The sequence below is a fragment of the Mirounga leonina genome, unplaced genomic scaffold, assembly GCF_011800145.1.
Source record: "Mirounga leonina isolate KUSES-001 unplaced genomic scaffold, KU_Mleo_1.0 Mir_454, whole genome shotgun sequence".
Taxonomy (NCBI): domain Eukaryota; kingdom Metazoa; phylum Chordata; class Mammalia; order Carnivora; family Phocidae; genus Mirounga; species Mirounga leonina.
The window spans coordinates 1,892,362-1,906,647 of NW_023270763.1; the positions used below are offsets into that span (position 1 = coordinate 1,892,362).

A 14,286-nucleotide genomic window follows, 5' to 3' on the forward strand; every position below is an offset into this window, starting at 1 on the left:
CCTCTGCTGCTGTGGGTCTGAAGATGGGTGCTCAGCACCCTCTCCCCCCCAACAGACCTGCCCCTACTCTGTCCCCACAGGTTCCGCTCCATCCACTGCCACCTGTACCCGGACACACCGTGGTGTCCCCACAGCGCCGTCTTCTAGCAGCCGTGGTTGAGACCCCGTCCTCGGGCGCCCCTGGTATCCAAAGGGCCCGGGGATCTGTGTTGTGCCGCCCTGGCCTTGGCATTCGAGGCTCCCCCAGGGCTGTGCCTACGTGTGTGTGCACGCGCACCGCGTGCCCGTCCATGGAGCAGGCTGCTGGGCAGTTCTGTTCTGCCGAGAAGCAAGCACAAGGGCCACTTGTCTGCCCCGTGGGGCCGCGGGCTCCAGAGCCCCATCCCAGAGGATGTGCATCAGAGGTCACTCTGAGGGCAGTTTTCTTATTACTGTGGGGTCTTTCGGCAGCGTGGGGATCAGGGGCTGCTCTGCAGGGATATGCAGGTGCCTTTCCCTCCCTGTCGGGTGCAGGCCCTGTGCTGGGGGGGCCTCAGAGCCCCCAGCGCCCCCAGCACAGCCGAGCCAGGCTCAGTGCAAGGAAGCTGGGTTTGGGAGGAAACCCGAGCCCCCTTCTCCCGCTGAGCTCTGGACTTAGAGAACTAGCAGCCAGCAGCCCCACCGGGTCCAGCCCCCACCCCGGAAGCCCCTAGTGGCCGTGTGGCTAGGGAAACGGGCTCCCCTCCCAACCCTCCCTCACCGCCATCTCTTTGTCTCCCCGTGATGGAGAGACAGCTGAGCATTTTATCTCCTCTCCGAGGTCGAGAGAACGTCGCCCATAGTGGGCGTGCCTGTAAATATTTGTGACAGTATTTTTTTACTGTGCTTGTTTTTCGCAAGGGGGTGGGTAAAAGGTAGGGTGTTTTTTTTTTGGGGGGGGTGGGTTTATCTTTTCTGTGGATCAGAAAAAGCAGAAGCCAAACTTGAGATAATCTTTGTTGTTTAAATGGAGGGAAATGTCCGCCACTCCGTGTATTTATATGTCCCGGCCTCCGGACTGCCCGCGCCCCGTCCTGCACGGTGCCCATCTCCCGCAGGCCCGTGGGGTGTGTTCTGTCTTCTGTTTTTCTTTCTGCAAAGACATAGCTAGGAAAGTGAACGATAATGGAAAAGTTCTCAGGGAATTGAAGTGTGGTTGCTATGGTGACGTCCTTTGCTGTGAATAAAGGTGCTCTTTGGGGCAACCCGGGGGGTCCTGGTCTTGCTGGAAGTTGGGCCAGAGACACAGGTCTGTCACAGGTCTGTCGGAGGGGCTCCAGGGGGCCTGGGGGCTTGTTCGAGCTCCTGTGGGGGAGATGGATAGAAGGGACTCCCAAGAGCCACTTGCAGGTGCCTGAGAGGCGCAGCCAGCCCAGGGCACCGTGGAAGTGGTTGGGGCGGGGGGGGGGGGGGAGCTGGATTGGCAGGTTTCACCCAGAGGAGCAGCCCATAGGCTCTGTAGCTCCAGCCTGTGTGGGCCTAGCCTTCCCCGGAGGAGGGAGGGGGCTCATGGGGGCCCAGCCTGGGACCTCCTTATCTGGCTTCATCCCCATCACAAACTCACAAGAGGCCATATTCTTGTCCCATTTTGCAGATGGCAAACTAAGGCTCAGAGCCAGTGACAGCCAAGGTCAGGCAACTGAGCTGGCGGGGGTGGTAAAGAGCTCAAACTCAGAGGCCTGGTGGTATTGGATCCTGGCCTCCCCTTGTGCTGGGGACCCCACACTCGACCTCGCCTCTGTGAAGGGGCTCCATGCCTGGACTGGTCCCGGAGCTGGGCCCCCAGGCCAGCTGGATGGAGGCTGGACGAGGATTCACACCGACCTTGTTTTCTGCCCACTCCCTGCTGCTCGCTCTTCCTCACATGCAGCCTTGGCAGGGTGGGGGGGCAGCCGGCATTCCCTCGTCCTCACACGGAGCCCCCGCAGCACCCCCCTGGGCGCCAAGTCCCCTGGGCCCTCCATGTTGGCCGCTCTGCTCCACGGTCAACCTTCTCAACATGTCAGAATAAAGACAAGTGTTTGCAAAGCGCCTCCTGTCCCCACCCCTGACCTGCCGATGCCAGTCCCATCCCAGTAGCCCCGTGCTCACATACTCAGCACCCCCACGTGCAGCGTGTAGCCCGGGAGGCCCCCCCACTTCCTCATAAGGCTTGCTGGAGGCTCCTTGGGCCTGGGGGCAACTGGCCAGGGCCTGACCGCACCTTGGCCTTGTGTAGCCCTAAGTCAGTGGAGTGGGGTTTGCAGAAGGGCTGGAGGGGCAGGTGTCCCGGGGGTGTAGGCAGTGACTGCGGGGGGGTTGGGGGGACCTCAGCATCACAGCCTGATCCGTGTCCGGAGGGCACTCTTGCAGACATGCTGAGGAAAGGGGGCTGCTCAGGTTTTGGGGGGCAACCACCTGTGCGCAGACACCAAGGGCCTCCTTCCTGCCCCCCACCCCGGGGGGAGTCAGAGGAGTCCCCTGCCCTGGCCCGAGTGTCGACCCAGGGCCCAGCCACTGGCAGGAGCCTCCCCGCAGAGCTGGTGGGGCCCCGGAACACAGGCGTGGCCCTGCAGCCCTCGTGGGGACAGGTGGAGCCTGCCCCAGAGTTGGGGACGTACCTGGTCACCTGGTCGTCACAGCTGGTCCAAACCGTCCAGTGTGGGGAGGAGGCCCTGGGAGCTGAGGCCTTCATCTGAGAACAGGGATAAATGAGTCCTCAGGGCTCTGGGTCTGGGAGGCATGGGGGGGCGGGGCTCAAGCCCTGGGGCCCTTCCCTCTTCTCAAGGAAAAGCTGGGTGGGGGAGGGACGGAGAGGGGAGGGACGGAGGGAGGGAGGATGGTTCCTCCTCAGAAGGGGAAGCAGGTCCAGCAGGGGCAGATTTCTCCCATCTGCTGCCCTCAGGGGTGTGAGGAAGGGGCCCTCCCCCAAGATGAGTCACACAGCAGAAGCGTTGACCTCGCTCTCCCCCAGGGCAGGGCTGAGGGGTGCCATGCTCCCCCCCCAAAACTGCCCATCATTTGTGGGCTTTCAAGATAACACTGCAACCATGGGGGCTGCTGGGTGCCCCTCCACCCCCTCGGCTTCCGTGGTCCAGGTCCGGGAGGGGCCCAGGGGTGCAGGTGGGGCCCTTCCCTGCTCAGTTTAAACACACTTCCCTTCACCTGGGGCCATCCCAGCCCACTGGCCCCAGAGCTGCATCTGAGCCGTGTTGGAAAGGAGGGCTTTCCAGAGGTGGGGTGGGAGAGGCGGCCATCTGGGTCTCGGCACAGCCCGGCAGGGGTGCGGAGGGGGAACTACTCAGGATGCCTGGAAGGCTGGGAGGGAGGACGGCAGCGGACTGGGTTGCCATAAGGCTCCCTTCCCTGCTGGGGGCTTCAGCCAGTCCTGCCCCTTCTAGGCCTGGGCTGGGGGTCGGGGGATGACCAGAGCCAGCCCCATCTTTCTGTCAGACCAACTGGCCCATCCGGCTGCTGCCCACCCTAGCCCTGGCCTGGCCGAACGTTCTTGGAGGTGACCCCCGCTTCCCAAGCCCTTTCTGAGCCCAGCACTTGGTCCATCACTAGGAGGAACCCAGGGGCCTGGGGCGGGGGGGGGGGGGTCCTGTCTGAGCCCCCTCGGGGGGGTCGGGGTTATGTTAGCATACTGGGTTAGGGCTGGGGGCTGGGCCGCCCCCCCCCCCCACGTGCCCCCTACTGGCTCCGGGCAGGCTTCTGGGACCCCCTGACTCAGGGTGCAATCCACCTCAGTCCTCGGGTACCAGCTGGTGGTGAGAGCTGGTGGTTTCTCCCCCTGCCCAAACCCACCTTCCCCAGGAACCCCCAGCACCCCGGGGCACGCCCCTTGCCCTTCGAAGGTCACATCACGAACCTGAAAGTTCTTACCAGTACGTGGTTGGCCAAGAGGCAAGCTCCAGCCGGCCACCCCGGCCGCCGTCCCACGCCCTGGCTCTGAGGGGGGCTGGTTGCTGCATGTCCTCGTGGCCCGTCCTGCGGGATCTTTGGGTCGTCCCCCCAGCAGAGCCACGGTGAGCCCCAGACCGGCCGTGCCGCGGTCACGGGGACTGGCAGGGAATGCAGAATGTCCTGAGCTCCTGGACGGGTCCCCCTGCAGCCTCCCGTCCTCTGGGCGCCTGGCGCCCCCTGCTGGACGTGCCTGCCTCACTCCTGGAGAGACGCTCTTTCCACCACTGACAGACCCTCCTCGTTCCTGGCCTCCCGGTGGCGGGATCGCCACGCCTGCTGCCCACCGTGGGGATCCGCAGGCCCCTCCTTCCGGAAAATGTTGGCTCCTGGCTCACACAGGCTCTCTCTCCCACCCTGCTCCTGCGTCCATTCCTGCGTCACTCCCCAGACCTTGCCTGCCCTGCGACCCCACTCTGCCTCCACCTCTTGTCTGTCCAGCTCCCTCCCTCCCATTTCCTGACCCTGCTGGACCCCCAGCCCCCTCACACCTCATGGGCTCGTCCTCCCCTGCTTGAAGTCCCAGGTCCACTCAGGCCCGTGAACTCACCTTCACCTCCCTTGGCCTCTTGCTTCCACGTCCTCTCTCAGCCAAGCCTCTGGTGTCTGACCTCCTGCGCCCGCCCTCCGCACCTGGTCAGCTGCAGGGAAACACTGCCCTCTGGGGAGTCTCACCCTGAGTTCCAGATGGAGCCTCGGGCCCTTGGGGGATCTCCTGTCCCCGCTCTGTCCCTCCTCTCTGGCTCTCCCACAGCCCCAGGGTGGGGGGGGTGCTGTACCTTCTTTGCCCCCAGCCCCCCACTTCCTCTGGCCTCCCTACTTCATGAGACCCCCCCAGCGCCCCCCCACTGCCCAAATGCTCTGACCACCAGGCCAGCAGGGGGGCCACACTCCTGTCTATGGACTTGGGTCCCACCCTTCTTGGTGACTCAGGAAGGCCACTCCACCGACGAGCTATGCCCGCGGCCTCCCCCAGGCTCTCCCGAGCCAGCCATCAGGCTTCATCACAGCTGCCCTTGTCCAAGACTCCAGCGGTGTCCAGGTGGCTGAGCACACGGGTCACTGCCTGCACTCGTGGAACCTGGCGATCGGCAGCACGTGACACGGTCCCTTGTCTCTCCTCCACACTGTCTTCGTGCAGCTCTCAGGATGCCCCCTGTCCTGGACTCCTCCTGCCTCGCTGGTCGCTCCTCCCTACTCCCTACCCCAAACATGGGCTCTGCTGTCTCCTCTTTGGCACCCACTCCCTGCGGGACATCACCCTGGCTCGTGGCTTTCAACACTGTACCCAAGACAAACACTCCAGCTGGCCGTCGCCGCCCAGTGCTCTCCCCTGACCCCCCCTGCTCTCCATACCTCCCTGGGGGGACCCAATAGACATCTTAGGCTCAACATGTCCAAAAGTGGACCACTGACCCCTCGATCGCAAACCTGCTTCCTCCCCAGCTGCCCATCTCCGTTTATGACACCACAGACCCCCACCTGCCACAGCTCCACCCAAACCTCACACCCACCCCCACAGTGTGCCAGAAAGTGTTGCTGGCGTTCCTTCCAGAACCCAGGGCTTTCTCACCACTGCTTGGCTGGCCAGCACCCCGCCCGGGCTGCCCTCAGCTCTGGCCTGCACCGTGGCCAAAGCTTCCTCTCTGCTCTCCTGCTTCTGCCCTGGCTCCCTTCCCAACTCGCCAGCTCGGCCCATACTGTTAAAACGAACGTGAGGTGGTGTCGGTCCGCTCAGATGCTCCATGGCTTCCCCTCCGCAGAGCCAGTCTCCAGGGCCTTATGAGACCCACAGGCCCTTTGAGATCCTCACACCTCTGCTTCCTCTCGGACCACCCTTCCTCTGCTCTCCATTCCAGTGACCCTCGCTTCCTTGCGTGAACACACCTCAGGACCTTTGCACTGGCTGTTCTCTCTGCCCAGATATCCTCAAGACCAGCTTACCCTGTGGGGCAGAAGAGTAGCCCCCAGAGATGTCCACATCTTCATCTCCCTAACCGATGAATATGTTACCTTCATGGCAAAGGGAACTTCGTAGATGTGAGCAGATTAAGAACCTAGAGATGGGGAGATTATCATCCTGAACTATCCAGGTGGGTCCAATGCAATCACAGAGGTCCTTGGGAGAGGGAGGCAGGAGGGTCAGGGTCAGACCGAGGTACCCAAAGGTGCTCCACTGCCGGCTTACAAGATGGAGGGGCTGTGAACCACGGAATGTGGCTGCTTTGAGAACCAGGATGTCACTGTGCCCTCCCTGACATACAGGGAGACTGAGGTCCAAGAGGGGCGGGAAGTGCCTGGACTCTCCTGCCTTTTGTGTTCCTTGGTCCCAGGTCTCCAGTTCACTCTCCTTACCACACGGCACCTCAGAAGCTTCCAATGTGTCCACCCCTCTTCAGAGCTGACCAGTTCTGGACCCCCTTCCCCTCCCCCCCGGCGGGTCAAATCGGGGACTGGGGGACCCCAGCGCTCCCCTGCCCACCCCACACTCACAGCAATGCCACCGGAGAGCCTGGGGTCTTCCACAGGGCCTTGCAGGTGCCTCGCCCACCTGCGCCCCAGGCACGGGAGACCAAGGCTTTCCTGGTCAAAGGGCGCGTCCCCCCAGTTCCAAGGGGCTCTGAGCCCCCTGCACGGAAAGTGAGCTCACCAGCAACCTTCCAGAGCTGCAGTACGTGGCACCTTCCGGAGTCCATTTCTCAGATGAGAACAAGAATGACTGTTAACCTTCAAAACAGAGCAGCCAGTCATCTCGGGGGCAAAACGCGCTTCCCTGGGAGGGGGCGCAGCAATTCAGAGCCTCACCCGCACTCGACGCACAAACGCCGCGAGAATGGAGGGGCGGAGCCTGCATATGTAGCGAGAGGGGGAGGCGGGGCTGCTCTGGACAGGAGCCCATTGGAGGAGACCCGAGTGGCGGCTTCTCATTGGCTGGGCTTTGCTGGGCGAGGAGACACCTGTGTCTTCGCTTTGGGTGGGCAATTGGGTGCGTGATTGGAGGCAGGTGGGTCCCTGCTGGCCTCCGGGCGCACACCGGGGCTCCTTTCCTCCTTTTCCCACCATCCCGCCTGGGGTGGGGGAACCGCTCCTGGGAGGCCAGGGACTGGAGATGTCCCCACAGTGGGGCTCAGGAAGTGCCCCTCCCCAGGTGGCCGCGCAGGCACCCCGGGCCGCCCCAGGGCATGTCCAGCCTGCAAAGTGAGGCTTTTAGGATGTCAAGACAACCGCTCCCCCACTCCTGGGTCGGCTCCCCGCTCCTACCCCCACCCCCTCCTGCTGCGAACTGGGCCGCCCCCCACCACCCCCCTTGGCTCCCCAGCACGCGACCACACTGCCCACACACTGGGTAGGAGCCAAATCAACTCGGAGAAAGAGACCTGTTTTTTAAAATTTGTTTATTTTAAAACATGAAACCCAAGCTGAGTAGAAACCACAGAAATTACATTGACGAGATTTTTAGTTATCTGCCAAGAAAAATAAAGCCCCCAAAGAAATAAAAATCAAACCCCAAACCCAGTTAAAAAACAAAAACAAAAATAAAAAACCACAGCGACAGCACAGACAGCCATGGCCCTACGGAGGTTGGAGGAAGGTGCCGGAGGAAGATGCTGAGTGGTTTGAGCCCCTTCCCGCTCAGGGCCCTAAATCACACTGCAGGGGGAGGGGGCGAGGGTCAGGAGGGGAACTGGGAGGGTGGGAGTCTTAACAAAATTATATTGAGCGATATGTTATATATAACAAAGTCGTACAGCGCACAACCATTATGGTTAAACAAAAAGTCCCACATAGAAGGCCCCGGCCCCTGCCCGCCCCCCGGCTGGAGCCCAGGGAGGCTACCCACCCCCCCGGGGCTGGGCAGGGGTCCCGGGTAGGTAGGGAATGGTGCTTGGGCTGGAATTGCATAGTGAGATGGGGTGGGTGGGCATGGCAGGGGAGCCCCATGGGCCAGATGTCCCGGCTGGACCAGCCTGGCAGGGCCCGGGAGCCAGCTGGACCCGTGGGGTTCCAAGGCTCCTCCCTCCCACCGGCCACCCACTTTGTCGAGGGCCGCACCCCCCCAGAGGCTGCAGGGCCTGGGGGGAGCAAGGCCGGGAGGGATGTGGAGAGGGCCCTGGGATGGGGGGTGGCTAGGAAGGGGACCCTGAAAACTTAGAACAGAAAGAAAACCAATGGCAGGACCTGCTCCCCTCCACAGACTGAGGCTGGGGTTTGAACCCCTTTGGATGACTCTCCTTTTCCTTTATTCAACCTCGGTGAGTAGAAGGAGCTCGATGAAGTCATAGACGGGGCACACGCCACACGGCGGGAACTCGCAAGACAGCCGAGGTCCACAGCGCGTCCGGCGGCGCCGGCCTCTCATGCTATGTACATTCACATTGCGGGCGGCCTCCCAGGGCCGCGGGCGGCTGCTTGTGCTTCTGAGCAGTGGCCCGAGCGCACGGCATGCACCAGGGCAGGATAGCTGGGGCCTCCCTCCTGACGCTGGGCCAGGACCGCTCTCGCCACTGGAGGGGCCCAGAGGAAAAACTGGGCAGGTCTGCTGCGGGGGCCCAGAACGACGGCCAGGCGGGCCCTAGAGCACACGGGGCCCTGCACTGAGGTTTGGCCAGGCTCAGGGCCCCAGGCCTACCTGGGGCACCCCGGTGTTTGCCTGCTCACTCCCCTCCTTTCCCGGGGCAGAGGCAACCCCAGAAGCCGGGCAGATGTGGCCTGGCCCCCAGCCCACCTGCCCGTTTGGTCCCAGACACCAGCATAGAGAAAAGATTAGGGAGGAAGAGCGGGCGGCATCTCCCTGGGCCTGTCCCAGGGAAGGGCACTGTCCCCGCTCTGGAAGGAAGAGCCCACATGCCGAACACGGCGGGCGCCTCCCGCTGCGGGACCCCGGCCCGGGGCCCTCCCACACGGCTGCTGCCTGGTGCTCTGCAGCCCCTGGCCTGACCCACAGGCCAGCGCCTCTGTTGCAGGGTGGCCAGGCCAGGGCTGAGACTGGCAGGGGGCTTCCTTCCCATCCTGATCTGGGGGTGGCGCACCCTCCACGGCAGGAAACACAGCAAACATTGTACACTAAAGCCAAAGCACCTTAGGGAAGCCTTGTTCCCACTTCACAGGTAGGGAGACTGAGGCCGCAAGGACCTCAGTCCTACAGCCCAAGGGACATTCGTTCCCGAGGACACAGTCGTCTGGGGCAGCACCTGCCCGGGGACGGGTCTGCAGGCTCTCAGGCTGCCTGTCGGTCTACAGTCCTTCCCCAGCAGCACCCCAAGAAGAAACGGCTACTCCGGCCCGATTCCCGGCCGGCCGGCCTAGGCCTCATCTCCGGCCTGGACTCGGGGTGAGACTTGCTGGCTCTGGGTCGGCCAGGGGTGCCCGCGGAGGCTGGGTGAGGTTAGTGGTTAGTCCCAAGAGGGGGCGGCAGGGGCCGAGGGCACGTTCACAGCCAGCTCAGGTCCAGCCCCTGGCCGGGCTCGGGACGTGTGCCTGTCCTGGACAGAGAGGGAACCGAGAAGGGGAGTGTGCTGCTCGGCCGGCAGCCCCGCCTGCCCTAGGATGACAAATGTGGTTAGTGCAAAAGTGAACCAGACGAGCTGCCGAGTCTTGGGGCGGGGGAGGGGGTTTGGCACCAAGAAGGCGGCCAGCACTGGGTGAGCAGCCGGGGCTCGGCGCGGCACCTGCCGTCCCCCTGCCGCTGTGCAGGGCTGGGCTCCACGGGCAGGGTGGGCGCTGGGGGAGAGAGCGATGCTGGGCGGAGGCTTCTGGCAACGGCAGGAGGGGCCTGTGGGCAGGTGGCCTGAGAGGAGCTCCCCGGGAACTTTCTGCGCAGGAGCCTAGCGGTGAGCGCACACGAGCCGAGGCCCCCGCAGCTGCCCGGCCCAGGGCGGGCGCCGCCCAGCCTGTGAACGCAAAAAGTGACGCTCGGAAGCCTGGAGGGAGCGGGCGAGCCATGGGAGCTGCGGGGGGAGAGAGCAGGCTGGGCGCGAGCGGAGAAGACGGGTCCACGGGTCGGCCTGCTGCGGAGTAAGCGTCAGGGACACAGCACCGAGCCCGGCTCCGGCCCACAGCGGGGCTCTGCAGACCCCCCTCCTCAGAGGCAGAGGGGCGTGGGGGGGCTGGGGGCCCCGTCGGTGGCACCGCTCCCGCGTCCAGGTGCGTGACCCAAGGAGAGCCCCTGCGGGAAGGGGAGGGCGGGGCGAGGGTGGCTGCAGCGGGCCTGGCGGGCGTGCGGAGGGTCCGGCGGGCGGTGACGGGTGGGAGCGGCAGTGCCGGCACGGGGAGGGGCAGGGCGATTGGCACGTGGGCGGTGGCCGGCCGGGGCTGTCTAGTGGCCGCTGCCGCTGGAGTCGGGGCGAGGCTGGCTGGTGGCGAGGTATTTGGCTCTCATGCTGGAGGTGTACTGGAGGGAGACAAGGGGGGAGGGGGTCAGCGGGGCGCGGGCGCGGCCACGCGGGCCCTGGCGAGTGAGCCGGAAGCACCCCTGCGGGCAGGACGGGCGGTGGTGGTGCGGTTGGCGGGGCCCTGGCGGAGGGGCTCCGTGAGCAGAGGGCCGGCCCCCGCGCCCCAGGCTCAGGATGGGGACCAGCCGCCTCTTCCGGGGACGGGAGCGCACTCAGGCACCCGGCCAGGCAGAGCTCTGCCCTACAAAGGGCCAGCATTTGGAGGCTCCCCAGCTGCACCCCACGTGCCCAGGACCTACAGGCCACACGCAGGCTGCCCTCAGGGGCTGGGCTCGGGGGACGTGGGGAGGCTTCCTCCCGCCGCGGGATCCTGATCAGGGAGCCAGGAGGAGAGCATCGTGCAAAGGCGGAGTCAGGCTGGGTTCGAGAAAGGGTCAGGGGGTCCTTGACGGCCCACAGGCCCCAGGAACGAGGAGGCCCCATGGCCACTCTGCCCCAGACCCCGGGGACAGGGGGCCCCAGAAGTTGCACAGGCCCCTCAGGCTGGGGGATGCTGCCACCTGCTCAGTCGGGAACAAAGTGTGGGCTCCTCCAGGCTGCGGGACGCAGGGACGGAGGCAGCTGGGGAGAAGGGCACGGACGGCACATCCTCTCTACCCTCATCCCACCTGAAGCACGAGGCGCTTGGTGCACACGTGTGTGCGGGTATCCTCGCGAGGCACACGCATGGAGGAGGCGTGTGTCACGAGGGGCTGTGGACAAAGGCCAAGGCGTGTGCCAAGCGTCGCCAGAGATGGGGAGCGTGGCAGGCTGACCCCACACCCGAGTCCCCACACCTCCGTCCCCAGATGGGGATGGACACTGTTCCCAGGCCCTGAGAGCCCTCCTGGAACTCCTGGGGTGCGGGGAGAAGGTTGGCACTGTGGCACCCGGGAGCCGTGTCATTCCACGGACATGCAGCAGGGGGCAGGGGCAGCACCCCAGCCCCTGAAGGAGCCCAAGCAGGCACGCGCAGATGTGGGGGACGGCTGGCCTGCCTGCACCTGTGTGCACTTCCGAACATGCAGGGTGACACCTCAAGGGCCGGGCCTGCTGGTCACACCCCAGGGAGCGAGCTCACCGAGCCTAGGCGCCAGGCGCAGGCGCACCCTCGGGCCTGCGGAGATGGTCTCCTTGCTGGGAGGTGACAAGGCCGACTGGGACGGCCTGCAGCTGGGCCAGGAGTGGGGAAGGGGCTCCCTGCCCCTGATGGGAGGGTCACGGGCCCAAGGCCAGCACAAGGGTTCTGGCTGGGCTGGGGGCTGACAAGTCTACAGGCTCATGATGATCCAGAGCTAGCCGGCAGGGGCCAAGCTGAGAGAGCCCGGAGGCCGGCCCTGGTGAGGGGGCAGCCATGAGCGGAGAGCATGAGGCACAGAGGCGTGGTGGGCAGGCGGTGCCGGGCGGGCCACCTGGGGGTCAGTACCTGTCACTCTGAGGGCACGGCCACCACAGTGTTCGGGTACTATCCATGGGCTTAAACTGCCAGCCTGCATGGCTGTCAGAGTCCAGGGCCGCCAGATAGCGCTAGGAGGGCCCGGGGTGGGGGTGGGAGCGCAGGAGAGGGAGAGAGAGAGAGAGGGCAGCCTGAACGCCAGGCTGCAGGGGGCTGGAGCAGAGTGCCACTGGCGCATGACGGATGGCTTGTGTGCCCACACTGACCCTGGTCCGGGCCTAGGGCACCCCAGGGCTCCTGCCCAGGCACACACTTCTCAGCTTCTCTGGCCCTGTCCTTTGCAGGCCACCACCTCCAGGAAGGCCACCGGGGCCCCTGTCAGTCAGCAAGTTCCTTCTCTTTGGCACCAAACTGCCCTGTCCCCTCTTTTCTGCCTCATCCCTGAGGCCAGAAGGGACAGTGGCTGGAAGAGCCCGAGGCTGAGTCCTGGGTTGAGCTCAGGAAGTCAATGAAGGAAATGAAAGGAGAGTGGACCAGACTGGGAAAGGAGAAGCCAGGGCCCCTTGGAGTCAAGCTGACCCACCAGGCAGCCGGCCCCCAGCTGCCCACTCGGGCCCCAGGGTACCTCCAGGCCAGCCTGGGGGCCCACTCGGCACTGTGTCCTCGGGCCAGGTGCCCCCCCGAGACCCCTGGCTGGGGAGAGCCCTCACCCCGCGCTGGAGGCTCACAGCTGCGCCCCCTCCCCCCAGGCCTGAGACTTACTGAGGGCGGCGGGGACTCGCGCCCGATGAGGGGGGTGTTCTCACAGCGGGGGTTCTGGAAGTTGGCATTCTGGCTCCTGCACAGTGAGGAGAGAGGGCTGTGAGCGGCGGCCAGCCTCGGCAGGCCCAGCACCCGTCCGGGGCCGCTCCGGAGCCAGGCAGACGCCCGTGCCCACCCCGCTCTGCCACCCACCTCCTACCCTGGGCCTCCTCATCACCGGCCTGCACGCAGCCCACTAGCAAGGGCCTGGGGCAGCCGAGCCCCACCCCGCCCGGAGGCCCGCTCACCACGTGGCCAGCGCCCGCCCTCAGCCACGGCATCCCCGCGCCTAGACCCAGCCTCCCTCTGACAGAGTGGTCTTACTGGGGCCACGGCCCAGGTTTGCCTGGACGACCGCAGCGGCAGCCTGGGCAGCACCAGGGGTGGGGCGCGCCCTCTCGCGTGACCCCGCGCTCTTGAGGCCCCCGCCCCCGCCCCCAGCTCCGGGCACAGCTCACATGTACTCGGTGACCGGGGCGTTGCTGACGGTGTGGGCCGCAGCTGGGAGGCTGGTCTCGCTGCCGTAGCTACTCCCGCAGCTGTACAGACTGGGCATGTGCACACGGTAGAGGCTGTCGTGTGTCTGCCTCGGCCCTGGGGCCGCCGCCTCCTCCCCGTCCTCGTCGGGGCCTCTGCAGGGACGGACCCCCAGCACAGGTTACACCCTGGCCCATGGCAGCCACCACGAGGCCCGTGCGGGGCCAGCTCGGAGACAGACGCACCTCGTTCCAATCCTGGCTTGGTCACGGATGGCCTATGGCACCGTGGGCAAGTCACCCTGGTTTCGTCCCCCGTGAGACGGGGATGCCAGGGACCCTGACCCTCAGCCTTGTACACAGGGATGCTGTCTGCCTTCAGGGGAAGGGGGCATGGCCCCTCCTCGGGGGAGCAGAGAGGGCTGGGGGCCTGGAAATGGAGGTGCCCTCTTCCAGCCCTGCAGGTCCCAGCCTGCACCTTTGAGTGGCCTGAGCCCACAGGGACTGTCCGTCCCAGGAGGCCTGAGCCCAGTCCTCCTGCTCTGCTGCGCTCTGGCTTTCTGTCCGCTCCGTTCAGGCTGCCACAGGGCGAGGCAAGGGAGCCAGGGGCCAGGCTTCGGGCACGCTCAAGGCTCATCATGTCCTGCCTATTTCCAGATCAGACCTAGGGCCAGGCTGCCCGGTGGTAATGGCACAGGCCTGCCAGGCCCGGGCTCACGTCCCACCTCCCGACCACCAGCTGGGGGACCTGGAGCAGAGGGCCTCCCTCTGGGCCCCTTGCAGTGAGACAAGCAGGACAGGGGTAGCAACTGGCTGAGCGTCAATTACCAGCCAAACCCACGGCTAAGCCCTTACACGGAATGGTTCACCTAGTGCCTACCCGACCCCAAGAGGGGTGTGCTCTTCCAACCCCCATTTCACAGTTAGGGAAATGGAGGCCCAGAGTGATTAAGTGACTTGCCCATGGTCACCCAATAAGCAAAAATCTGAAGTCCAAGCCACACGGTTCCAGGTCTATCCTCTTAGCCATTTCCCTATAGCTGCCATCTTTATTACCACTGCCACCATCACCATCATCATGACCATCAACACCATCATCACCATCGTTGTGACCATCACCGTTACTACCATCACCACCACCATCACCATCATCACCATCACCACCACCATCACCACCATCACCAACATCATGACCTCCCCCACCATCACCACCATCACCATC

At 64.8% G+C, this 14,286-nt stretch overlaps 3 protein-coding genes across 5 annotated transcripts in view; 2 read left to right on the forward strand and 1 right to left on the reverse strand.

Annotated features, from left to right (window-relative positions):
• Nucleotides 1–2,049, forward strand: part of LFNG (LFNG O-fucosylpeptide 3-beta-N-acetylglucosaminyltransferase) — a 9,803-nt gene extending 7,754 nt beyond the window's left edge. For all 3 annotated transcript variants that reach the window (XM_034988266.1, XM_034988267.1, XM_034988268.1), the window contains exon 8: nt 81–2,049. In XM_034988266.1, coding sequence (XP_034844157.1) covers nt 81–147 — 67 coding nt within the window. In that variant the 3' untranslated portion in view covers nt 148–2,049. The remainder of the gene's footprint in view (nt 1–80) is intronic.
• LOC117999296 lies at nt 1,130–2,186 on the forward strand. Its single transcript, XM_034988269.1, has one exon. The coding sequence runs from the start codon at nt 1,180–1,182 to the stop codon at nt 2,095–2,097; it is 918 nt and encodes a 305-aa protein (XP_034844160.1). The 5' UTR covers nt 1,130–1,179; the 3' UTR covers nt 2,098–2,186.
• Nucleotides 2,187–7,338: 5,152 nt separating this feature from the next.
• TTYH3 (tweety family member 3) overlaps nt 7,339–14,286 on the reverse strand; it is a 29,885-nt gene continuing 22,937 nt past the window's right edge. Inside the window, exons 12-14 of the mRNA XM_034988270.1 lie at nt 13,047–13,220; nt 12,550–12,625; nt 7,339–10,351 (exon numbers count right to left, since the gene is read on the reverse strand). Coding sequence (XP_034844161.1) covers nt 10,277–10,351; nt 12,550–12,625; nt 13,047–13,220 — 325 coding nt within the window. The 3' untranslated portion in view covers nt 7,339–10,276. The remainder of the gene's footprint in view (nt 10,352–12,549; nt 12,626–13,046; nt 13,221–14,286) is intronic.